Source organism: Betta splendens, chromosome 9 (assembly GCF_900634795.4).
Source record: "Betta splendens chromosome 9, fBetSpl5.4, whole genome shotgun sequence".
Lineage (NCBI taxonomy): Eukaryota > Metazoa > Chordata > Actinopteri > Anabantiformes > Osphronemidae > Betta > Betta splendens.
The window spans coordinates 18,432,226-18,459,869 of NC_040889.2; the positions used below are offsets into that span (position 1 = coordinate 18,432,226).

Genomic DNA, 27,644 nt, shown 5'->3' on the forward strand with positions numbered 1-27,644 from the left:
AAAAAAAAAAAAATCAAACACAGATTGTAGGTTCTAAAGAGCCATTTTTTTAATGATTGAACATGTAAATGACATAAAACATTGTCATTTAACAGATTATCGTAATACATAAAGAAGCCTAAAAAAACCCTCATTATTAAGTTTTCTTAAGGATAATCAGCTGCTATGAATTAAATTCTTCATAATTTAAAAAGAGAACCCTTCATAAATAGACGCTCACGTGCTTGTAGATTAAACAATCTCCTAAAACATGTCTAAAGAAACATTCAAATTATTTGTAGGACCCCTATAAAAAAGATCCTGTAACGTGATGGGAGCAATTGCTGTGTGTACATTAACATCCAGACCCACTAACTGCAAAGTGTGTGTTTATCAAATGAGTGTACTGTAATGACAAGACAATTTGGTCCAAAACCCCAAAAAGCAAATCACTGCCGGGGTCGAGCACCTTCAATCTGACTTAATCTGCTGTGCTAACCACGTGTGAGCTTCTTTGCTAAGTGGCAAACTGAGCAACCAACAATAGAACAAAGGATGGATGGTGTGAATAAAAGGAGACTGTCAATACATGTATCTCCCACTAGAGGGAGCACCAGCCTTTGTTTTGGATGGAGATTTTGACTTTTGGAAAAAGCGTGTTCTCTCCGCAGCCTGAGAGGTCAATTTAACACTGCTGCACAGGCACCACGTTAAATCCAGTCCGGACAATGTAGGCACATTATGCACAGGTGATAGTACCACAATCTTCCTCTAAAGCTCAACACAAAGCTATTACAACATGGCACAGAGCTAAAGGTAGTGACAACCAGCAAAGGCCAAGGTACAGAAATACACGGTTTTGCTGGTAACCTAAAATATTACATAACATTCAGTTTGTAGTGTTGCATTAAAAAAACTATAACAAATGTTTCACAAATTGTTAGTAACAAAGATTTGATTAAAAACATTCAATGTTTTTAAAACACATGCTTGAATGCATCTCTAAAACCCATACGTGTAGCCCTGGTAATTAGTTCTAATGAGAACAGTTTGATTCCTTCACCGAAAAAACAAGATATTGGCTTATAATGTTGCACTTGGTTGATGGCTTACTTAATGTGGCATTTCAGCTGCTCTGAGTCTTCAAACGGAGTGTAGTGCAGGAGGAATGGGTGGGGGTGATGAGGCCGCAAGGAAATAAACTGATAATCAGGTTAAGGCCACCGCTGTCCGTTTCTACTGCACGGAGGAGCCTGAAAAGAGTGCAATCCATTCAGATGGGCATCAAAGGAGCCCTTCCCGGTTTTCAGCTTTCCTCCCTCAGTCGTCGGCGACAATGGACAGAGCACGCAATTCGCTGAGCTTGGCCTCAGTCTCCCTCTCCCTCTGCTCATCAGTCAGCCCTGCCTGGTCGATCTGGTCTGTTAACTCGCTGAAGATTTTGTACATTTCGGTAAAATAGACCACCTGGAGGGCAGAAAGAGAAAACGACTTGGTTGAGATGGCAGAAAAATAACAGTCCTGTGTGACATCTGGTACGATTCAGTGTTTTTAGGTGCCTCTTGGGAAAAAAAAGAAAAAAAACCTTCAAATCTATATTGTATATAACGCTTTTCCACTTATATGTATAACGTAACCTTGCTTTCACTGTGAGTCAAAAGTCTAAAGCTGCTGGTCTCATACCCCTTCAACCCAGCTAATGAGAAGTGATCCAGGAGGAGAAGAGCTAGCCCTCAGATATCAAACAACTCCGGCAAAGCCCCAAAAACTCAGTGTTTCAACGCTTAGTGACCCTGCTTTTCTCATCCAATCTGAACAAGAGATAGTGTGTGTTCACTGAAAGCTTTCTTGACACTTCCCACCTCTGCTTCTTCCCTTTAGTTCATGAATCAGGCTCCCTAGAGAGTTGCTTTGATGATTAATAGACTTTAATCACATTACAAGACTCCAGAAGAGTAGGCAGAGAATGAAAGTACTGGGAAACACAAGCCCTTGAAACACACACACACACACACACACACACACACACACACACACACACACACACACACACACACACACACACACACACACACAGCTCAATATGTATTCATGCAGCAATGCATGCTATACCAAGCTCTTAAGGGGGCATTGTGTGTGTCCTGCTTCAAGCTGAAACATTAAGTCCAACCAAGATACACCCATGAGAAAAGTGCATACTGACTTTCAACAGGTCAGATCAGAAGAAGGGCTGGGTTACGATGGAAATAAATAAGACCCATGCGTCGGAGATGGAAATAACATTTGTCTCAGTCTGTCATGAGCAGATTTGACACTGTCAGCTGATAGGGAAAAAACCTTTTCTAAACCACCTTGTATAGGCCTCTTTAAGTGCCCCGTCTGAAAGACCTTAGTATGTTTATACCAATATTTGCCACCTAAACCACATGAGTGGGCCACAAGTATTGGGTTACTGCTGTTTGTGTGGGTAAAGCGGATATTTTTTTCCCAAAGTGGCTTGTTGAAAGGCCTATCGGAAATGCCCATATGACCAGTGATGATAATGTACACCAGATCAGTGTCTGGGTGCCCTCTGCTGCAATGACACTCTACTATTACAATTAGTCCAGTCACCGCGAGGAGCAAATGCACCCTCACACAGCTGTGACCACCTACATCACAAAAAGAAGCCTTTAAGCAATGGAGTTTTAATTTACAAGATTTCTGTATGAGGATTTTAATATACTTGTTCCAGCTGCTTAATATTTTTACTGAGAGGATACACTCTGACCTCTTAGCCTACAATTATAAGGAACAATGTGTGACTACTGTTTCAGGAGACTAAGGAAAAAAAGACAAAGGAAGTGATCTTTTACATTTTAAGCGAGCACATGCAGTAGAGGAGAAAAAAAATAAAGACAATGTTTCAATTCATCAACATCTGTACAGGTGGACAGGTCAGGCTGTGTACCCCACCGTCAATCACTGGACTGGACCTGTGTTAGTGACGCTGAATACTCACAACAAAGACAGTCTGTGTCTTTTCCTGCTGCCACTGGGAGCTGAGCAACAAGAAGTGGCTGGGAGAGAAGGGAGTGGACGAAACTAAGCACATGCAGCAAGGCTGGGGATGAGGTCTACTGAGCCACTGACCACCCACGTGTGACTGTGTGTGTGTGTAAACATGTGTAAATGCTCATTCATGTGCATGTGCTACATGAATAGAGACAATGTAGAGGGAACAAAATGGCTTTTGTGACTAATAGAAACTCTTAGCACCACACAAAGCCAAAATCAAGACAAAAAAAGTTTAACCTCAAAAGTGAAAACCTGTGCTTTGAGTTATAAAATTATCTGATGTAGATTGTTCCCTTTGGTAATTTTTATTTAAACCATTGTCCATGAGCATTGTCAGAAAGTCTGTGATAATTTATTTTACTAAAAAGGAGAGTCTCACTGCTGCAGAGGGGGAAATGGCATTGCCAGGCAGGTCTTGGCTGGAGGAGGGTGACACGGTAGCACTAATATGAGACACCCAGCTGCTTTCGGAGCAGGCTTCCAGAGCTGCAATGGAGCCAGACAGATGAGATCTTCCTGGTCTAAGCATGGTGGTGTTAGCAACCACTGGGGGTTAATTACATTAGGACTGTCTGGAGGAAGACTGCTATGATTCTACACTGCTTTCCATCTCTATCCATCTTCTGTCTTAATTTAATTTTTAATAGATGACTGCATGTGTGCATCTTGGGGGGTCCACTAACCTGTGCCCGGATGAGGGCCTCAAAGCTGGGCTGGAAGTAGTCGATGCGGCTGTGGTAGAACTTGGGCATCTCGTCGAGAAGCTGCTTGTTCTTGACTTCGAAATCCTCCTTGACCGGCCGGAGCTCCTCTCTGGCCTGGGATGTGGAGGGGAGAGAGGAAAAGAACAAATGATCAACAGCTCTGACGTTACAGAACATTCCTTTGTCTCACCAAGGCCAGTTGCTAAATGTTAAACCTCGTGCCACACATTATAGTTTTATTAAATTCACCATTTAAACAATTACCATCCTTTTTCTTATTGTACAGAAAGATATTTGCCTAATTCCCACGGAGAAGCAGTGTAAAAAAAGGCTGTAATCACGACCACAGTGAGGAGGAGTGGGTAATGTGGGCAGACTTGGCTGTGAGTGGACTCCAGCACCACTGATCTGTGTGCGAATGTATTAGTGGGTAGTCTACTGTAGGCACGGAGTTATGGAATGCACAATAAATACGTGTTAGAGGGTGAGAATTTTTTATTAAGGGAAAGGGGGGAGTTGCTATATTCAAACCACAACATATTGTTTATCAGCCACATTACGGTACCCTCCGTACACCTTGGTTTTCTTTACACATGCCAGTGGAAATGGTATACGGGTGTTTTGTCAGGATCATTTCTTTAAGTGCACAAGGATTCAAAGGGCAGGGATGTGGAGGCCTCTTCAAGGCTTTGTTCCCCTGACAGTGCTTTTCTCAAAGTGTGTGGGTGGCTCGCCATGTGAGGATGTGTTAGAGGCAATAGCATAGGCAACACTGCAGCGCTATCTGTGAATGTGTGTGCTTCTGTAGTGGCCTCGTGTGTGTGTGTGTGTGTGTGTGTGTGTGTGTGTGTGTGTGTGTGTGTGTGTGTGTGTGTGTGTGTGTGTGTCTACAATTCTCAATTATGTGCCTGTAGATGTGCAGCAGTGCCTTTTTGAAAAGGCACTACTTGAGAGCCTGGTAGCTTGCGTGGGTGAAGGAGCGCACATGTACAGTATGCATGTGCGCAACTATTTTTGTTCATATCCAGTCAGCATTTGTATCTTTTTCCACTTACTGCTCTCTATTCACAATACGTGCAACATGTAAGAGCAAGTGAACTCTGCTCCTCTGCAGATAGAGGGAGCATTTGAGTGCACCACGTGCACCAATGCAGGAGTTAAACTCACGGTACCTGGTGCAGCTTGACCATAATGGGCCCGGTTTTCTCTTTCTCTTCGTACTTTTCCACTTTGGCCTGCAAGCGTTTGTAGTCCTGCAGTGCCTGTTCCCGGCGTTTCACTGCCATGTTTAGGCTGGGGAAGACGCCGCTGTACCTGTGAGACAGGTACAGACAATCTTAGACATCTCTGACCACACACACACACACACACACACACACACACACACACACACACACACACACACACACACACACACACACACACACACACACACACACACACACACACACACACACACACACACACACACACACACATACACAAGCATAAATACAAACAAACACCCACTCAAAATGACTAAAATGGAATAAAAAAAATGGTCACAGAAGTTCGTGAAATCACAGAAACATCTTTTTGTTCTCTACAGAGAATGCAGACATGCATCCTGCATCTCATCCTAACAAAAGTCATTAGGAATAAATAAAATCCCGCTCCTCAACTCCTTATTGCAGAGGTACTCTCAAACCCCAAAGGAGAGCTTTGCATTAAGCTTCCTCTAATCTATTATCTAATTACTGTAGTTCAAAATGGCATGAAACAATTCATTTTGTGACAATTATCATTTTCCAAATGAAAATACATTCTTGCAACGAGAATCCTCGTCTCCAGCACTAAAAATAGGAAAACACTCATCTGTAACTTAGCAACAGGAGTCTGAGCTTCATCCTGGGACTTGTTGCACTGGTTTTGTGGCTGCTTTTAATAGGAAGCAGGAACACTGTCAACTGTAAATATTAAACCTAATTACATTTAATGAAAAACAGAAAAAAATCCAGGTGGACAATAAATAACATGTATACTGCAAGACTGAACTATCACTTGAATGCAGCATTAATAAACAGTATGCAGGGAATAGCCACCAATATAATGAACTAATATAATAATTTCTGTTTTTGTGTGATTGGAAACATAGTCTAATAAGAATAAATAAATAAGCTGTTTATAAAAACAATTGCATTTATGGTACAAATACATAACAACGGATACTTTTACAGTATAAATAAAAACATTAGCGGGAGTTAAATAACTAATTTCTGGCCTCCTACCATGTAAACACAAACCAGTGTCTTTGAAAAGCAGGTCATGCAATGATTCACACAGGTGTCTGCTGCACGTGAGTCAGTAATAAAAACTATTGTAATGAAGAGTGAAGAGTGAATTTAAAGCATTTTGTGTGTAGGCACACTACACTACACACCAACGTTACAATCGTTTATTAAAGTTCACCTCTGCCCATAGTGTTATTAGCCACAAAATGTGTGGGCCTCATGGTTTACGTCCCACTCCGTGCAGGAACCGCAGAGAACTTCTGAACTGACTGAAAGCCTACATCACGGATTTGCTGCCTCTGAACCTCACCAGAGCTGGTGACGTGAACTGAGGCTCAACCTCAGACAAGCAGGGATTGTTTTCGACAGGAAGCTGAGCAAGGAGTGGCCTTGTAGTGTTTGAGTGACATCACTGAGCTCAGCTCAGCCCAGCCCAGCCCAGCAGCCTACGCTTTACCGCTATTTATAAAATACCACTTTGGCCCAGTTTACGGCAGGGGTGGATGCCGATCCTCAAGTCTACTATCTGCTCCAGTGTACACATACTTGAAGTGCCAAGGGATTATGTAACTACCCTCTGGGCATGAGTGCGCTCCAGAATGATCCTATTGGCTGATGACAACACAGCGGTAAATTATCTTTCGGAAGACACAAAGGGTGACTGCATGCTCACCAGCATATTTCATCCAATAGAGAGCTCTTAATGACAAGTCATGATGGCTTTTGTATTGCTTTGATCTTGTACAACACTGCCAACAACCTTGTTTCAGCTCAGTGACAGATTTAAGGGTCACTGCTCAAAGACAGACGAGTGATAGGCTAAAGCCAACTGCTTGACAACCCAGTTAACCCATTTCTATCGCTACAACACTTGACACTCACTGCTACATTCAGGGAAGACTATGAAGCAGTTAAAGTGACTCAGCTGTGTCAAAAGCTCCCACACAAGAATACGCAGACACATGAAAGTGACTATACATATACGTAATGATAGTTTGGTCCAGACACAGGACGTTTTCCTCAATGTCCTGGCCTCAGCTGGACAACCAACGGTCAGCCGGCTAGGCCTCCGCTTGCGGTCGGTCATGCCTTACACTGGTTGACAGAGGCCAAGGGCACGCCACTGTCCATGTGACAGGTCAGGGTGTGGCTAACACACTGGATGGAAATAGAATCTGGACAAGAGTGTATGTTTATGAGCTGCTGCCAATCCACAGACAGACCAGTGTGACACATCAGCCAAGCCCAAGTCTGGTCTAGACACCCTCAGTCTACGATGCTGGCTGTTCTTCTTGACTATCACCATCATATAACTCACCGCTGCAAAAACACAGCAAACCACTAAAAACATAGGCAAGGGAATTGTTTATGTGCAATTGGCCACCTCCATTGAATCTTACTATCAGATAAAGACTTGAGTGTCAGTAAAAGTTATTTTGCGACAGGTTTTGCTTAAATTTAGCTGCTGTGAATGTAAAATACCTTCCACCGATATGGAGTGGTGTAAAGGCAGTGGGCCATGAGAACTTGGTGTTTGTCTGCATGCCAGTGGAACCTATTTTGTCTGAGCAGTAGTCCGATCTGCTTCAACTTGCCTTATGCTTTGTTGATGACATTTCAAACAATGCTTGCAGAAAAGGTGATGACAAAAAAGGAGGATAACAATCTGTTATATAAAAGTTTTAGATAAAACTAAAATTCAATATATTCAACAACTAAAAGATTCACATCAAAGTCAATTGCTGCTATCCTCTCTCTAAATACTAAATCAGCCTCAGAGCTAAGGCCAAACAGTCCAGTTGGTTTCAGGCCTCACAACCTGCTCTAGGGCCAGAGAGGGCTGAACATGGCTTGTCCAGTCAAAGCTCAACCCAGGGCAGAGGTCTCAAAACAGGCTCGACTTCTCTCTCACCCAAAAGAGCAACGGAGCAGAAAGGGCTAGGTTAGCAGCCATGGATAACACAAATGCCTGAATGCCCACGCACTCCCCTCCCCTCACATAAACACAGTGATGTCATTCAGTGACCCTACTGAGAAGAGAAAATTCATGTATAGGCCTGAGAGAGAAAGAGACAATGAGGTAGGGAGGGAGGGTTGGGGTGCTGCCTCTTTTCCATTTGTTTAGCATGCATTTTACCATTTAAAAAAAGCCAAATTTAATTTTTAATAGCAATCACACTTGGACATAACCATGTACCCAACATGCACACATACACACACTAAGCATTCAAGGTCTTCCATTAACGTAAACGTTCTCCTTTTCAACTCTTCTCTAATTCTCTGTACAACGACACAAGATCACCCATAGACTAAGGAAACAATAAAAAAAATTCATTAGTGAACGACTAATGGAATCTTAATGGAAGCTGTAAAGTATAGTAGCTTTTGTGTCTCTACGTTTCTAAAGAATACACTTTAATAACATAACAGCGCTGCATTTTTAAATTTGAAAAGTTAATCAAGAGGTCAGCTAAGAGGTCTTGGCTTTAAAACTTGTTTGTAAGCTTACTTTCACTGCTCTGGTACAGAATAGTGTAAATGTCCAACTGTACTGTCCAAAATACAATATTTGTGAGACAGCGCCCCCTCTAACGTCCCAGCCAGTGTTTGTGTATGCATGTTTGTGTCCTGAGACAGTTTTCCTCCTTATTCAGACTACGACTCTTGGGCCCAGGAAGCCGGGCCCTTTGCCATATTCTGAGCCTGCCCACACGTCCGCCTGCCGCCCACCAGGAAGAGGAAATTAGAACCATTCCATCCTGTCATTGCTTCGCCACCAGAGCACACAAGGAAGAGAGGGTTTCACACACACACACACACACACACACACACACACACACACACACACACACACACACACACACACACACACACACACACACACACACACACACACACACACACACACACACACACACACTCTAAGCAAATCTCCTGGGAGGAGCCAAGGGGAGGAAGCAAACCCTTAAACAGCTCTCTGGAAGATGGCTGGGATAGTCCAGCCACTCCCTTCAGTACCTCTGCTTTGCATGTGCGTGTCTGCAGTGTGTGTTTGTGTGTGCGTGCGCAGGCGTATAAAAGAACAACTTAGACTTCAGGAATGGAATAGCACTCACTGCCTGTTCAAATGGGGGCGAGTATTAGGAATGAACCAAATAAACTTTCTTCCAGACACAGCACCACAGCAGCTGTGCTCACTCGCTAGTTCATATTTACAATCTGTATTGGTACAAAAGGCGTTGTGGTGGCACTGCTACAGATGTATGTCACCCAGCTGAGCAAAAAAAGTTTAGTCTAATAAGTAAAACTAAAAGCAGCAAATGTAGGCACCATCATCAAACACCCCACCAATCTGTCACACAGACATTGTTAAAACTATCCGAGTAAGAGACAAACATTTACAAAACCTTACAATAAATTTAAAAATGAAGGAGAACTCCAGCACTTACTTTTTCAGAGGATCAATAACAGTTTTCTGAATCTGGTTGACCTGTAAAACAAGAACAACTGTTAGCATAAAGAATAGGCACTTCTCTATTAAGGAAAGCAGCTTATTAATTGTTATTCATTGTCAAAATGATTTACATCAAAATTACAGAAAAAAAATAGCTTCAACATCTCTCATTCATTAGTTGTAAAACAATGCTACTGCACAAACATCAGCAATTGTGTATATTTCAAATAGAGCACACAAAAAGGGGAGGGGGGGCTTAGAAAGAAACTTTTATGACGCTGACTCTTTTATTGTACACAAGCCCTGAGGAGGAACCCCTGAATATTCATTGAGCTTGCGATACAAAAGAATGAAACCGTCAGGGGACGGACATGAAAGCAAAGCCCAACTGATTCAAATCCTGTGGAGGGTGGGCTGCCTTACAAGATGAAAGTTCTTTGCAAACAAACATTTTAACAATAACAGTTTATATTTTCCTGCATACTCCTTCTGGTTGCCAGAACCAACAGGGGAGGTAAGGAGGGGAAGGAGGTGTTAAATGGAAGTAAATGAACATCTCATCTCGAGGCCTCCAGCTCCGGTACCAAGTCTCACCCACAGAAGTTGCACAATTAATAAAGTTTCCAGTGTCATTTACATTGCAGATGGCGGCTTAGTGCTGGATCCTGTGGCCTAACAGAATTTAAGAAGTTAACTAGGCAATCAAGTCAGGTTACGTGCAAATGATAGGAGAGGTGTAGATGTTAAAGCAGCGAGATGTGAAGTGACAGCTGTATGAGAAGAGTGAGCAGCTCCACTAATCATACGTTCACTCGCTAATGGAAGGACAGTCAATCACAGAGCAAGGAAGCAGGCTCGCAGCTGTGGTTGGTAAAAATGCCCTGACCATCTATAAGAACATACAGAAGCTCTCACTGCTTCGCACAGACACCGATTTCCAAGTACAAAATGGTTGATTATGGTTTAAGGGAAAACAGAGAACCAATAACAAATACGTACCAGGGAATTCATATTTTCTTTGTTTTACATATTCACACCCCCCCCTCCCCAACTTGAGCTGCGCCGCCGCTTCTAAGGTGAGAACATGCAGCGAGAAGGGAGAACAACAGCGGCAGATTTGCTTAAGCATGCTGGTGCCCTCTACCCTCTGCCCCTTCCCACAGAGGGGGGGGGGGGGCAGAAATATTCCTTGGAGGCCCTGCAGAGCCTGAGGCCAGCGCTCAAGCAGCAGTCTCCATCAGTGAGTCACGGGGCAGAGGCCATCCTGGCACACAGGCCTCCCAAAAATACACACAGATCGCAGAGGAAATCAATATCCCTCCAAACGGAGCATCCTCTACTGCTCTGCTGCCATCTACACTGGGGCTCAGCTTCAGCAGCAGTGTGCCGGCGGGGCTGTGAGCCCTCCTCAGCCCCAGAAATAAACACACAGACCTGGGCCACTGCTGCCTTCATTATCGCTGCACGTTTTATCTGCTGGCTCTCTTACTTGTGGGCCCTGCGGCGGAACATCTCGTCTCAACACGGAGAAGAGCAAAGGGTGGATGCTTTTGTGTCTATTTCACTGGAGCAACAGGGTTTGCTGCCGGTGCCGTCAGTCGTCTTGAAGGGAGAAGCTGCAGTAGTTTCTGAGTAAGCTGTGCTGGATTTTAAACACCTAGCAAACCCGGGGTGATCCTCCACATAGCAGACTGACCAAAAAGTGCTCCGAATCACTATTTTGCCTCTAGCTTACTTTTAGCCACTGTACAAAAGTAGACACACCGCCCAGCCCAAACCTAGAACTGAACATTGTGTTAAAGCAAAAGATTTTATTTAGTAAGACTGAAAGAAATGTAGCGAAAATCAGGTGTGACCTAGCTGTCAAAATCCACTCTGGATAAAAGGGTGTTTAAAAAAATATATATCCACGTCAATATGGTTGGTGACTGTTGTGCTCTACAATTGAAAAAGTGCTGGGATCAAACTGACTGCCTGAATCACTGTCAAAGGCATCCAACCAGAGCCAGACAGGAAAACTACAAATCACAGAGGCAGAAAATACACCCTGTACGGGACACTACAAAGACAGGCTGCACGTTTTGATACTAGAAAAGAGAAAATACCAAATCACATTAAAATCATGACTTAGAAATAGCTGAAAAGACACTGATAGTGAGGAGACCCCCCCACATTACAGATTTGGCTAAAACAAAGGTCACGATGGAAGCAAAGTAGAAAAATGTCTAAACAGAAAAAAAGGAAAGAAACACATCAGAGTTTAATTCAAAAAAGCAAAATTTGATACTGTACAAAGTTGAATCAATGCAAAAGTTGCGCTACCCTGAAAACAGTCAAACTGGCAGAAGTGCTCTCCTGGGCACTCAACCAAGTCAAGCCCTGGAACATACACATCATGGGTGAAAAGTCCACACGCTCAACCCCTAGTGACTTAAAATGTCTCTTATAAAATGTGACAAGCTGTATTTAAAACTACTAGAAAATACTTACAGGCTTAATGCCACCCAGCATTTTTATTGGATATAATAATTTTACTACAGAAAATACAAAACTAATTTTGTCAAGTATATTTCCAGATTGTGTTTCTACTGGGAACCTACGCTACAGCATTACGATGGCATTAAAAAAAAAAAAAACACCTTTCATAGTGGTATTCATTTTCACCACCTTGTTAGCTCTTTGGTGGTTAAAGGTTATGAAATTGTACTGGTTCACAACAAGATGTGAAAAAAGGAGAATATTTGAATGCAGCACATGTAAAAACCCCAGAACACCTTACAGCAGGGCAATGAATCAAGAAAACACAGATGGAAAAAAGTCAATCTGTATGTACTTCAGTGTGATCTCCTGCGTTCTCTGTATTTTTCCTGTGAAGTGTACCCTTCACAGTGTTGTGCCTTGAGGACGCACACATGCAGTGGCCACTATGATTCACAGGAAAACCACTTGTGGCAGTGATTCTACTCAAAAACTAAACTGCACCCAGCAAATAAACTGAAGAGACCTGACAGCCAAAGAACAGATCCTATAAGCGGGCCAGAGGATAATATATAGTTTTCAGTTTTGCAAAGAAAGCTCTATGTCGTATTTACAGCTGCCCCATAGGATGTACTACACAGGGGTAAAAGGTACAAAGATGAAAAGAAGCACACTAAAAACCAAAAACACACAAGGGAAACTGTGTGGTCTGAAACCTCATGCCCAGTTATAATATGTAGTGGTATGCTGCAGGAGGCACTGGAGGAGTTAGATGTGCTGTGGAGTATTAGTTAGCAAAACCATTTATTTTCTCCATGAAAGAGGAAAGATTATTATTGCAGCAATACAAAAAATGATGGTTTGAAGTAATATATTCTGTCAGTAACTATTACTAACAATACAATCGGCTATGACTATAGGTTCCTGTATTAATTTTATGGCAAGTGTTTTGCCCTGGTGGGAAGAGGCCTTTTAATTGTTTGAAATATTTTAGTCAACAGTGAGTCACAAATGCATCAATGTTCACAGCTGATAACCAGTATCCTGAGCTTATAGAGGATGATGCCACAGATGCTTTTCAAGCAGGCAACAGAAGGAAAGACATACGGATAGTTTTTAGTGCACAGGCTGCACAATATTGACAGTCATGAAAACATGCGTCTTCAACAAAAAGCCCTGTAGTCTCCTACTTTGTATGTCTGTGGTAAGACATCTCCTCCAATACCAACCTAACAACAATGGCCAGGAAAACGACGTAGAGGGGGAAAAAAGGACAACAGTTAAATAGGAGGGTTAAGGAAAGCATGGGCGTCTGTGTGGAGGACTCTAACCTTCTCCTGGTTAAAGGAGTCCATCCGTTTCATAGCTGTGTCTAAAGCAGTCATGGATTCTAGGAAGGCCTGGTCCTGCTCACATAGTGGGTTACTCAGCAGGTCTGCAGAGATCTTCACTGCTGCTTTGGACATTGCTGCCGGACATACACACACAGAACAGGATACAGTTAAACGATGACTTTGTAAAAAGACAATGCAAGGAAAAGAACTGTACAGTGAATTATATAAAATATAATTTAAATAAAAACAAAAATAATTCTGTAAATACCGACTGCATACAATCTCATCTTCATGGCCACAGAAACACACTACTACACAACATTTTCTATTATTTAACAAATCCAATTTAAAAAGAGTTCTGTGTGGTAGTGTCTTCAAAAGTAAGCTTTTGGGAAGGAGCTAAAGAGCAAAAGTAGAATGGCACAGTGCTGCCCCCATTGTAAAAATCTGAGGGGGTGGTGGGGCTGCCTGCCGTGCTGAATATTCACCAGAGCACCAAAAATCTTTACAATGTTTCTACACTGACAGCACCAATTACTGTTAATCTGCACTCATGCCACTTTGTTTAGACACAGCACACACATCAGATTATGGCTCCACTGTCAAAGTAAATGAGCTACACTAAGGTGACATGCTGACAAAAGGAGCTGTGGAGAAAATAAGCGTGTGGAGATCTGGTCTCTTTCACACTACATTGGGATCTTCTCAGGAACAATTCCAGCCAATTAATTATTGTGGCATGGCATTTGTACCTGTACTTTGTACAAATAACAAGTTCCAGACATGTGAACTTGTCTGGTCAGACTGCAACATGTGGGAAATGAGGTAATAAAAAATCAACATGTGACCTAATGGCTGTTATTTTATTATTTATACTAGTAGTATCCAAGTGAAACTCTGTGAATATGCTGTGATAACATGGGAGTGAGATGAGAAGATCAACAATTCCCTTACTTAGCTTTGTAAGCTTGACTGAAATTGTGAACCATCTTAAAGGATGTTCCCCTTAGCTAATTGTCAGCAAGTTCAATAGAGCTCTGAATATCACTGCCCCAACATGATATACAAAGGTGGTCACAGAAAGCTGTGCTGACATGCAGAGCAGGTCCAGTTCTTTGTTTGAAAGCAGTTGGTGGAGAGGGGACCTGTGCAACAGATGGAATCCATTAACAATAATGAGGGCCTGACAGCTATGACACTTTGATGATGCAGACATCCATATTCCAAAGCACAAAGGAGAGGAAATGAAGATGATTCTACTCCTCCATCCGTCCCTGCTCCTCCACCCCCACAACTGACTGCTTACCACAGGCCATGTCTACTGCTACTTCCCAAATACACAAGTCCAAACCCAACAAGCAAATAAAAAGTAAACATGGTTTCTGTGGTCAACATATGCATGAATAAATGAAGGCAAAGATGCTAGAAAAACCGAACCCTTACTAAACACTGCCTAAAACCTCACAGCACACTGTATGACAACTCAAAATAACCTATAAAACAAGATTAAGGTGGAGGCTTGTCTCGTTTGTCGAGTTGTTCAGAAAGATAAAGCACAGCCAAACAAACCCAGACAACCGGGTGCCCTACTAGCCTGGAAAAACCCGTCAAGTAACTTTAAGTATGTTGATAAAAAGTGTAGATCAATGGCACACCAGGCAGTAACACAGGGGCTGGTAGCAGAACACACCTAAATCAGCTTCAGTGCTTTTCTTCATGTCCTTGTGAAGCTTTTTTGTCTGATCCTCCAGCCTGTGGGATGAGAAGAATAATGATTACCAGCCAGTTTTCAATACAGGGAAGCAATGAAAGTTACAGGTTGATGTATATTTCTATTATATTTATTATTGGAAATAAAGGACCAAATCAGAAACAGAAAAGGAAATGAGCGTTTAAAACATGGTTGAAGTAGGAATTACACATTTCATTGATTCCACATAAAATGTTATTATAACATCCGTTAGCTAATTAACAATACAGGGAATACTTCTTGTTACTGTCAACAACATTTGCGCTCAAAAGCATTAATGTCTTCAATCATTCCACTGCACATATCCCATTGATGGGTGTTAAAAATGGCAATTACCAGACTATGGAGGCTGAAAACACATGCCATTCATTATATCAATTAAGGCAAATGAGAGGTTTAGAATGTCCCCTGAGACTGTCGTCATATTATTTGTGCTGCTTTCATGAAAAAGGGAACGTGGTACAGTTTCATTTCCATCCTTGCTGTGACAGGTTATATTAACTAGGTTGGCAATTCCTGTGTAACCCCATAGGATCATGCGGACTACAGCCACTAGATTAACATTAAAAAATATATATATACTAAACCAAATCCAACATGGAAGTTAGCTGCCTCCACACATGATACCTACAGGCTATGTTATTGTGTAGCTACTAGAAATAGATGGATTTACTCGGGGCAAAATCGTACAGTCGGTACATGAATCACAATATGTGACTGGTTCTTGGTTGACCCATTTTAGTATGTCCATATAATTTACTGAGTTAGATTTCACTTCCATTTAATAACAAATCTAAATTGTTCATGTTTAGCTCATACATGTCAGTCATGGCAGCTTTGAGTAGTACTGATCTATGGTTGCAGCTTCAGTTACTCATTTGTTAGTTTCCTTATTAAAAGTACTCAACTCTGAGGGTGTAGGGCTTAAGAGCAAAAAAGGAGAATTATTAATTTTTTTCTATCACAACTTATTCCCAGCACGCTTTTGTTTAGCATGACGTCTTCTGTAATTTTGCACTGAATCGCCACAGACCAGATGGAAGATGTTCCAAAAATGTCATTTGCAGTAGATGATGTAACTTAGTCCCTTATTGTTCACATCACAGAAAAAAGAAATTCTGTCATAACAATCTCCACAGTAACTTATTGTAGCCCTCACACCGTTTTGATGTAATTGGGTCTTAAAACCATAACAGACTTCCTTTAAAAGAACATTAAACATATCACATTTAGAAACAGGCAATTCTACTGTAATTGAAGCAAATACTAGACGCATCATAGTCAATATTATCAGCAATACCTCAGGCAGTATTAAGTCAGCATCTACTAATTATACTAATTAGAGGTCTTCTTCCTGTTTCTGCAATATTCCTGATGAATATATTTGCAGTATGCATTTAGTCAGGGACAATTAAGACGACAATTAATGTGGTGTGAAGAGTTCAGACAACTCTGTGATCAGACAATTACAGTTTTCAGTTATGTTGACAAAGAACTGATATAAGAGGCAATGCTTGCATGAAGCTATCAAATTACAACTCTGTTTTGAGTCATGCCTTCAAATAGAAAGTTGGTTCTGACATTTCTTTAAACATCTTGAAATACTGTACTCAGTTAATTCATTTTATGTCTATGATGGCAGCAAGTATAAATACATTAGAAAGATCATACAAAGGAAACAAACTAAAATTGTGTCTGTTAAAATGGCTGACACACCTGAGGGTAATGAAAGAATACAAATATGAAATGAGGTAAATACCAGTAAATCCCTGCCAGTCACAGAGATCTGGTTGCAAAATAGTGCGAGAAAGCATCTCAGTATGTAAACAAACTAGCTCTGAGGCCATTGTCTATACTCAGTAGGTGCTCATGTACTGCTTGCTTGTGCATGTGAAACTTGTGTTCCAGATTGTATTGTACCTCCTACTTTAAAACGTGTTGCACAATGCTGTTGCCTACTCTGTTAGCGCGGACAGTGAGAGAGCCACTTTGGATGAGTGCCAGGTGAGCCTGGAGTCTCTTTCCAAAAGGTGCTAATAGAGCGGCCTAGTGGAACAGCTGCTGCTCCTTGCTCTGGTATCTGTGACAGGCCTGTGCGGTCACAATTATTCAGCCACTTAAACTGCTGAAAAATGGAGCGACACCAGTGCATTTACTGACCAACACAAATCTTAAGACATCCCAAATACATAACAATGGATGAATAAAATAATAGGTTTTGGGTCAAACGCTATTACAGAAAGAACTGAGCCACCATATCAAATGACATCTGATTTAACATTTGGAATAAAATGACCTACATTAAATTCTTTAAAAGCAGCTACTTGACACTTTAATAACAACTTGTCACATTATTATCTTTCTCTCAATCAGCTTTATCAGAAACTACGTCTACTACTAGAAGTACATAGTTTTCCAGCAGTTCCTAGATATGTTGAGCTTGTCTGAGTTGTTCTTTCACTTTGCAGTCCACGTCATCACACTGCATCTAATCGATTTAGTGGTAGTAGTACAAGTACTGGTAGTAGTTGTTTGCTGTAGGTGAATGTGGAGGCTAGCTAATCTGATGCATCACTCTCCTTGGTCTAACAACCCTTACATAAGTGGTGATGTCTTGAACTTGTCTGTTGCGGCAAAATTAATGGTTGGTTTTCTCTTCCAGGGGTCATCCTGATAAAGGTTACTGTCATTATAGTGTTTCACATAGAAGTCAGCAGCTCCAAAGATTGGCTGACTTTTATGTGATGGACTGTTGTTACCCTCTAACAAATTTATTGGTGGTTGCCATAATATCAAGATAGTCAAAATAATATTTTGTTTGTATATCAACACTACCTCCCAAAGTGTATTAGGAACTAGTTGTTTAGCAGATAATTTCATATATTATAGTATAGTACATTGGGTTAAAGATATTTGTAACTTTTAGGTTGAACTGTATTTGAAATCATTACAAGCTCAGTTATACGAATATTTCTCAAGTCAGTGAAACAATATGCACAGAAATCATGATTATGGCCTTTCAAATATTTTTATAGCACACTACCACGGTGTGTTGATATGGATCTCTAGGGAGGAGAATCTAAATGTCTGCACATGCCTGCTCCACTGACTCATCTATAAGGTCTACTGGCACCACACCTTCTTTATAAAGGGCCCTCCTACTGAACAGAACCTGAGAGAAAAATGGTGCTCCCACTCATTCCCTGGGGCCCTCAGGGAGTTTCTATAACCTTTGCCTCACAGTGAGATAACGCCTGGATGTACTGAGCTTGGGGGGTACTGGCTTCTGCCTTGACGCCCTATCGCCCTTGTTTTATAAAAACACTGTTATTACGTTACTAAGGGTTGTCTGCTTAGATAATAGCTGTCAATCAATTATTGACATTAGTTACCTGTAAAAGGACTTGGTTCCTGTCTGGGCTGTTTTACAAATTGTGTGTGCACCGGAAGTGGGTGGAGGTTGGTGGTGGGGCGTTTAATGACGGAATGACATGCCATTGTGACACGCACTAAAGAAACCAGGTCAACTTTCTTGAGTAATTTGATTTCTTAACTGTCATGTAAACGACAAATGAGGCTTTTATTCCCCAAAGGACTTATGAACTGCACAAAAGTCTTCAGAATGGAAAATCCATTAATTAAATAGTAATGCAAATAAATTTTAAGCAACTGTCTCTCATGTTTGTCTACTGTTACTAACAACTAACTAATCAACTTACCCTAGTATGTCTAAGCAACCTTGATACTAAAGTCATCACAAATGAGGAGGGCCAGCAAGTGGAAAATGAGCTTTTATAAAAAAGTAAAAGTGAGTGGGTGTTATATACCAACAGCACTGTATGCAATTACCCCTTGAGCCTTTATGAACATAGGCTTTATGCATTTAATACAAGCTGAGTAGAATCATGCTTTATACAGGTTTGAGGGGACTAACTGGGAAAAAGTAAGAGCTGTTTTCCAATTACTATATTTCACCGCAGATAAAATGTGGGTCCTTTCACAGTTCAATGTTGAGAAAAAAAAGTGACCAACCACAGCAGGGATTGGCAAATTGTGTGCGATAAACACTTTTGTACAATGAAAGGCATGTTAAGTGTGTTTCTCACAATGCTTTGCAAACACAAAGCCAAAAAAATAGTAAAACACAGGCACAAATAAAGCACAGTACTTTAATAACATACAGAAAACAATTTGTTTTAGGGTTACCAGACTTAAATTAATATTTAAAATAAGTTTCAAATATTTTAAGATTTTAGCCTTCATAACAGTGTGCACTTCTTGAAACTACTTAATGCCTCTACATTTTTTTTAAAAAGAAGAACTTCTGACTTGGCTAAAAATGTGAACATAATAAATTATGTTTAAGTGTATTAATTTACAACCAATCTGTAAATAACACTCTCCAAAGAGATCAAGAAATACTTACTTTTGGAGTTTTTCATACTCTCGCTCAAAGTCTCTTTCAACCTGGAAAAAAAAGCCTTTCAAGTAAAATTTACAGCAAAAATCACACACAATTGGCAGCAAGTATAAATTACTTGTATTTATTTAAACACAGAATACTGTAGGCATGAACACAGTAAAATATATCCAATAAAGTAATTCAAGCTATAACACATGTTTACAATCTGAGTTATTACTCATGCTTGAGCCAGCTTCAGTACAAATACATTTACACTTGAATCAATGGTTCACGTATTTTGTTTTAGGAACTTTTTAAAGCACATAAACTTGGGAGCTATAGATGGGTATGTAAGGACACCAGTCCCAGGGTCAACAAGGACCAAGGCAGGTTGTCCCAACATCTCTCTAAAAATGGTAAGCTGGTTATAAAGGCCTCGTAGGTTCCTGCCTTGTGGTTTTGTAGGCTCCTGGATTTAAACACAGTGGCCAAAACAACAAGGGAGGTAGTTGACACTTTGTGACTTGTAGATAATTTAACTGGGCTGCCACTAACCCACTCCCTGGATTTTGCTTAGGATGGCACAGGAAGCTGGAAACCAAGTCCGACAGTGACTGCTGGGCCACAGACCTATTACAGTGGAAGTGGTTTTCTCCAGCAAAGAGAACACCCACTCACTGTCACTTCAAGGTAACCACCTCTGCCCCCTTAAACAGCTTAGACATATTGGCATCCAGTAGATTTTTGGGTGTAGTCCACTAATGATATTACATGACTATTATGTATTACAACATTATTATAAGAAAACCAATTTTTTGCACTCAATATTTTTAAATAATTAACTGAATATGGTGATTGTTTGTACATGACTTACAGTTTTAGAGACAATCTGCTTCTTGGGTTGTCCAATCTTAAAGGGAATCCTGAAATAACGAAGAAAACAATGAATGATGACAGAAAGAGAGCTGCTTGCAAATAAATTTAACTGTCATCCGTCACATAACGGCTGACTAGAGGTCTTAAGGTGAAGATGTGCCTCTTTCTCACCACCTGTTTAATAACTGCCAAAGCAAATTTAAGGCTAAGGCTAATCCCTGCTACCCTCAAGTTTACACTCACTTCATGTCATTGTGGAACACATCTGGCTCCCATTACAAGCAAATCCTAAACACAAGTGCTTGCCCCATATTTTCTGTGTGGCTTTACTACATGACCTTGTCTGGCAATAGCAATCAAATTGCAGAGTTTTTATTTAACATTATTTACTTGTACAAGATGTAGGAAAGAAAATAGTGAAAGAGAAATTGTGCTGGTGAGACCTAAAGGTCATCAGGTACTTTCAGGAAACATAAGACCACTTTAAAAAAAACTTTTAATATAAAGCTAATTGTCATAATATTTTACAATATTTTTGTGATAACAATAAACAATATGAATGACAAAAAGAACAGTGTTCTTTGTTAACACAAGTCACGTGAACATACATGTTCAAGTCAGAATCTGTTTTTACGTTTATATTGTGTTTGGTGTGTTTGTTAATATACTGTCGTACTAGGCTGGCCTATCAGATGTCTGACCGCCTGGGCCTTGCCACAGGACACTAAAAGGTAGAGAAGGTTGTAATCCAATCTAATTAAACATGTTTTCATGTTTTTTTTCTACCAGGGAAAAAAAATAATCAGCCTGAATCCTAATGTGAAAAACATTAGGACAAGCTGTAATTGCTGCCAAAGGGGCTTCCCCAAAGTAAGAGGTATTAGTAGGTAAATGAGTGAATCAAGTATTACATAAATATATTAAAAAATAATTCTCCCACTTCGCCACAGTACACAAAAATAAATAATAACACCCTATTTTAACAAATAAAACAATACAAAAGCACAACATAAAGAAGTAGTATCTATTATGTCTGCCATAATGTAGGGTGGCAGGGTGGTTTACTGGTTAGCACTGTTGCCTCACAGCAAAATGCCTTTCTGTGTGAAGTTTGCATGTTCTTCCCTTGGGAGCGTGGGTTCTGTCTGTACTTCAGCTTCCTCCCACAGTCCAAAGACATACAGTTAGGTTAACTGGAGACTCTAAATTGCCCAAAGGTGTAAGTGCAAAACTGAGCGAGCGTATATGTGGCCCTGTGATGGACTGGCAACCTGTTCAGGGTGTACTCTGCCTCTCGCCCAAATAGCAGCTAGGATAGGCTCCAGCACCCCCCGCAACCCTTATGAGGATAAGGCAGCTCGGATGATGAGTGAGTGCCATAAAGAATGTTATACATGCCAAGAGCTAATAACAAACATGCAATTGCTACAAAAGACACGTCAGGGAACGGCATGTTCTGAGGATGTGTACATGTACTAGGACTACGACTGATCAACATCAAAACATGTCATGAGATTTAGTGTAACTGTATCTAATTCTCAGAATAAAATACAAACTTTTCTTTGCTCCTGACGGAAACAAAACTCGACTATAGTTGTGGTAAAAGAAAAGGAAACATGTTCCCTCTTAGTTAAAACAACCTTTTCTCCATTTCAAAACATTTTCCTATGCTGTAATAAGTTGCTACCAAGCATCAGAGCGCCTTTGGGATCCAGACACAAAAAAAAACACCTTGCCAATGTGCTTGGCTGTAGGTTGTCACTGATGTAGCACTAATGGCCTGAAATCTAAGCTTTATGATGGACAGTTGCTGCTGACAGGCAGGGTGAGGCAGCAGCTGCGTCAAAAGAAAGGTGTGTAGACTAACGAGATGGAAAAGAGAGGGTGTGATGTAGGGCCTCATTGTGCAACCAGGGAATGCTACTGATGTGCTGGGGGAGATCTTTTGATGACAGCTCAATCACAAAACTCAACATGGTAAAATAATCTCATACAAAAACCTAGTTAAAAGAAAAAAAATAGCAGACTAGATTTTTGTATCTGCTTCCTGTGTGTTGCTACAGTGCCTTATGAGGTGCCCGGACATTGTTTTCCACGAAAATGTATATAAATACAGCAGACATCTGAATTCCAGTTGATTACACACACCAAAAATCACTGAGTTGTTTTTGGCTCAGAAAGTAGTTTCACCCACAGTGTCATCATTTGGGTGAGACAACATGAAGAAACAAAGCAAAAACAGGCACATTACTCATCTCAATCTTATGCGACTCACCTTTCTGTGATTATATATAGCCTCACACAACTCTGAAATGCCAGATATCACATATGACATCCTATACAATGCACGGCAACATGAGTGATTTGAATATAGATTTAATCTGTCCTATCCCAAAATTACAATGGCGAGAACCAACCACAGATCAAAAAATAACTACAAGTTTAAGACTCACATTTGCCCACGTTCCTTTTCATGCCGGTACTAAGATTAACTCTTTCAATCAGTGTGGTAACGCACCTACTCTACTTCTACTATTGCTCATGATTCACTTTCCTATGTTCGGGAAATTCCCTGAGGTTTAAATAAAACTCTACTCATATGATGAAATGTTCATGGTGTCATGACATGGTTCAGTTTTGTGGTTTTGACCTCAGTTTTATAACTGGTAGACACCAAACAGTTTGTCAAGCTTTTTAATAGTACAGCATTCTATAACAGAGCTTTGTATGGAGTCTCATGTGGCACAAACTCACTGAACAGTGCTGAGATATCAGTTTCGAAAGGCTTTTTGACTGAAGTGTTCCATTCTAACCAATCAGTGAAAGTTAAATCCTTTGCGTCACATTCTGACATGAATGAGTACCTTTGATACATCAATTTGACATCCCTGGGTAGACTGATATCAAGTCTCACCCTACAGATAGCTTGATTGACAAAGGTTACAAGTTGCGTTTACATTTAGGGGTATATAATTTTACTTGCCAGTAAATGTTGGACGCAGTGCTAAAATAAAACCAATTTGGTTGTATTTATAAAAAAAACAAACAAAAAAAACATTTAGGACGATGGCTATACAGTATGTTCTCGTTGGCATTCTATATTCCTGTGACATTACATTACAGTGTTTTAAAACAGTCATACAGGCTATATTAAATATTTGCTCTCCATGTTCTGTAATGCCATATTTTGGCAAAGCTGACCAAGACAAAATTGGTTACTTGATGGCATCAACGGTGATTCCAAGTGTAATTGTATTTGGCTGGATTTCCACTTTAAATGTAGCAAAGCTTATTCAGTACTCCCGTGGAAAAAATGAGCCGAGTCCTTAATGTTATAGAGTATAGAAACATATAGTGGATAAATTCACTTCTATGGAGAGCCAAATGAAAGAGGTCATTCTCTTCAACTGTTCATGAGAACTGGCAGACACACAAAGTGAAGTGTGCTTCGAAGAGCGAGAGGGAAAATGTAGCAGGCAACGAGCGAGAGAGAAAGAGGGAGGATGGTACTGACTGTGAGAATCATTTCTAATGTTTCTTCACACAACAATATTTTTGTAGGGGCTGTCACATTTAGAAACATTGGTAAGTCGAGTCCTGTGAACCCAGAACTAATGTCTGACATGGCAGAGGCCCGGCCACAAGACAGCAGAAGACAGAAAACTTATGTGTTACACAAACTGAAGTCCAAAGCTAAGCCTAGTGATGGCAGGCGTGGGTTGTTCAGCTGAATATTGGCTTGGTATTTAGTGCTAAACGCTTACTGAACAATCTTCTAAATAAAATCTGCAGCCATTGCACTTGTACTGTATATGTTACAGAAAGGGCCGGGCAATATGTTTCATTGTTTTTTTGTCTGTCATTTTCATGGACAGATGAATTTAAAGAAAATATTCCTGTTGCACATTTGCTGTCATTATCAAGAATCTGATCTTTTCTGTAATAAGCTACGCATCACTGCCATCTTGTAAAGCACGCAGGCCAAGAACAAAGGCACAACAGTGTTCTCTAACCGGGACACATTATACACCAACTGGAAGAACCAGTGGCTTTTCACTAAAACTGCGAATGTGTATGCCATTACAGAGATAGGGCATCATTCAACCCTGGATATTCCATTGAGCACAGAGGACTGGTTCAAGATGCGCGGAAGAGGAACTATTCTGATGACCCCTAAGTCAAACCTCTCACGTCATAGCAGCAAGTGTGCAGGCCCTACTGGAATGCATAAGTCAGCAGAGCCCATAAAGGGCCCTTTTTACTTGGTTAATACCCGACTCCTGACCTTGTGTTTGGCACTGCATGCTGTTAGGAGCATCACATGCCAACTATTGACTACCCGACAAAACTGAGTGACGCCATCTTGCTTACTTGATTACGGTCTTCCTTCAAAATGACAGTAGCCATGTGTAACACATTACAAAGAAGGTAATATACACACGCGTCACAAGCGCCCTGTAAGCGTCTCATGAACAGCAGTTAGATATTGTGAGGAACAAAAACTGAAATTGTGCAAACCGTTTTTTTACATTGAACAGCATCACGACTGAGGACTAAAGTCTAGCTTTACTGAATGCACTACCCTCCATTAGTGACTTCACAGAAAGCTTTGTAGGGGTGGGGATTCTAACTATGAGGTCAAAATCTTTGAGATCAAAATATCAGAATCGTGATCCACAATCTAAGTGTAATCTTTTATTTTCTCTAATTTACAGTTCAGTACAGTTCATAGGGTTGACTGGGTGTCTCTGTCACCAGAGGGAAATTCTTTTGAGCATCTCTCTGGTACTGTACTTAAAATAAAACAATTGAGACTCATCTGTCATCTAAATCTACCCCTATTTTAAAAAAGCACAATGGATTTACTCTATTAAACTGAAAACACATTCATCATATTTGTTACAAAGTAGTAATAAAACCTTATCCCAAAAATCTCTATTTTAATCTTCTTCTGCCCACTGCCTGTGTAAGAGGTTGATACAGAGATTAAATGACCTGCCAATTAACAAGTACGGTAGTGTTTGATCCAACATTTGTGTGAATGGTGTCACTGACTGGTTTTGCATTAAAAGTAAGTTTAACTACTGTCTGCCTCTGACTATTAAGACAACAACTGGCAAGTAACTGCTTGAATTTTTTTGTTTCACTGTTTTTTTTGTTTCACATTATTTAATTTACATTCATTGCTCACTACCTGACAACTCGCATGAGCTTCAGGTCTGGGGAGAAGTGAAATGAGTTGGACTGCATGTCATTTTATCCTTTTGCCAAAATCTGTTTACCACCATAGACCACATGTGCCCAAGAACAGTTTCATTTTTGCCATTTATCAATTTGAGTGTTGAAATGTTCTAATGTAGTGTGAAATTTTACCCAGCAACCCGCAAATATCAGTAATAAATGTAAATGTTTTCTTCACTGATCATTGGTAAAACTCATGTCAGAACTCAGTGACTTCCTCTGATGCACCAAACTACAGTAATTCAACACATTCACACTAGAGCTGGAACAACGCATTAATATAAATGTGTCAATTTGAAAAATTTGTGTCACAGTGTTTATGTTAATCTCTAATTATGGGGGTTCCCACTCCCAACTGCTGAAAATCCATATTTATCCCCAAAAGACCTAACACATGGTGCACTGAGCTATTGTTCACATTGCTTGGGCAGACTCTAAATACTCACATTATTTATCTGCAAATAGCTCCCCCCACAAATGTACTTTGGAACAGTAATAAAAATTGATGTTTATCTTAACAGGTCTTTATGTGCATGAACTAACTGCTTATAACTCGCAAGTGTGAGTGCAAGTAGTGATGCCAAACTAAGCATCTAGTCAAGGAAGGATTCCATTACACCGATTATACAGAATCCCTAATGTGAGGATGAGAAGGTGATTCCTTCATTAACGCCCATGTGTTGCATTTAAAAGATCCATTGCTCATTTTATACCAGTGCAGGCACCTCAGCATCACGGGCATGATGTTCAATGTGTCACCTGATCTGAAGTGTAATGCTTATGCCGAGCACTTGTTCTGCTGTGATAATGTTGAGCTATTTCAATTTGATCAGGTCCCTGTTTTAATAATTCCACACTTGACGCTTTAAGGGACAACGATACAAAAAGTATCTGACAGATTTGAGATTTGGGGGGGATCATGACTCTAATGATGTGGCTCAGCTCTATTAGCGCTGTAGCAGGAGTGTCATGCTTTCAGAAAGCTGATATACTTTATGCATTAATGTAACACAGGTGGAGTGCTGCCACTCAAGCAGTACACATGGCCACAGCAACGAGCTCTACCCAGGTACTCCTCACCTAAACCATCTGAGATGACTAGATCTGCTGTGTTAGATGTGTGTGTAAGGCTTGGGGTGTCTTAGCTTCACAGAGCTTTGTGGACAAATGCACAATGCTTTGAGAGGTTACTCTCACTTAATATTATACTATGGTACACACACAAAGTAAACACAAGATAAAATACAATTACTTTAATTTCCAGGACAGGAAACAGAGATGTTTCTGTGTTTCCGTGGTAATAAAATCGTAAAATCCGTTTCACTGTTGACCAGGCTATTAATTATCAACAGAGTTTTATAAGTTGTGCTAAATAGACATCCTAGGCGTATATACAGTACACACACACACACACACACACACACACACACACACAGGATAAACAACGAGCCATAACTTCAGCATCATCAAATATGTTTTATGGCTTTCGTAGATTATGTTCTCACATATACGTCTCATAACTACCACTGGTTAGCTTTGCTAACGTTACTGTAAGAATAGCTTCACTTTATTAACACTCGAACTTGGCTACAACATTAATCTCTTTTAAGCCAGCTTCTGGTTTCCTGCCAACGGTTTGTTTAAACATGCACTGCTTCGTGTTCACTAACGACATGGGAACAGCCGTACAATCAGTTTATAGGAGTTTTGGATTCCAAAACCGTGTGTTTATCAAGCTAGCGCTAACTGTTGTTTCTACTATGATGCTAATGTTTGTGTAGCGCTTCCAGGAGATAGTCAGAGCCGGTCAACGAGCGAAGTCTTAGGTCATTATAAATCCATCTCTTTAAAGTTATAGTTTTAGTGTAATAACGTGAACTCAAATCAACGATGCGGTGAAAATACATACCAGCTCATCTTGAATTTTTATTCCGGGTTCATTGAGTAGTGTTATTAGCGTGCGGACCTCATCCCTTTCCACCACTCACCAGTCAAGCGCTGAACAGGAAGTCCGGAACTAAGCCGCTAGTGCTTCCTCCTCGGGTTTTCACACAAACACAATGCAAACTAAAAGAGCCACTATCGTGCGAATGTTGTAA

The 27,644-nt window shown here is 40.6% G+C and overlaps 1 protein-coding gene across 1 annotated transcript; it reads right to left on the bottom strand.

The window, feature by feature from the left end:
- Positions 1 to 24: 24 nt before the first annotated feature.
- bin3 (bridging integrator 3) lies at positions 25 to 27,600 on the bottom strand. Its single transcript, XM_029164033.3, has 9 exons — positions 27,455 to 27,600; positions 20,303 to 20,351; positions 19,453 to 19,493; positions 14,967 to 15,028; positions 13,274 to 13,410; positions 9,460 to 9,500; positions 4,913 to 5,054; positions 3,720 to 3,854; positions 25 to 1,446 (listed from the first exon to the last, which is right to left on the bottom strand). The coding sequence occupies exons 1-9, from the start codon at positions 27,460 to 27,462 to the stop codon at positions 1,300 to 1,302; spliced, it is 762 nt and encodes a 253-aa protein (XP_029019866.1). The 5' UTR covers positions 27,463 to 27,600; the 3' UTR covers positions 25 to 1,299.
- Between the last annotated feature and the right edge of the window lie 44 nt (positions 27,601 to 27,644).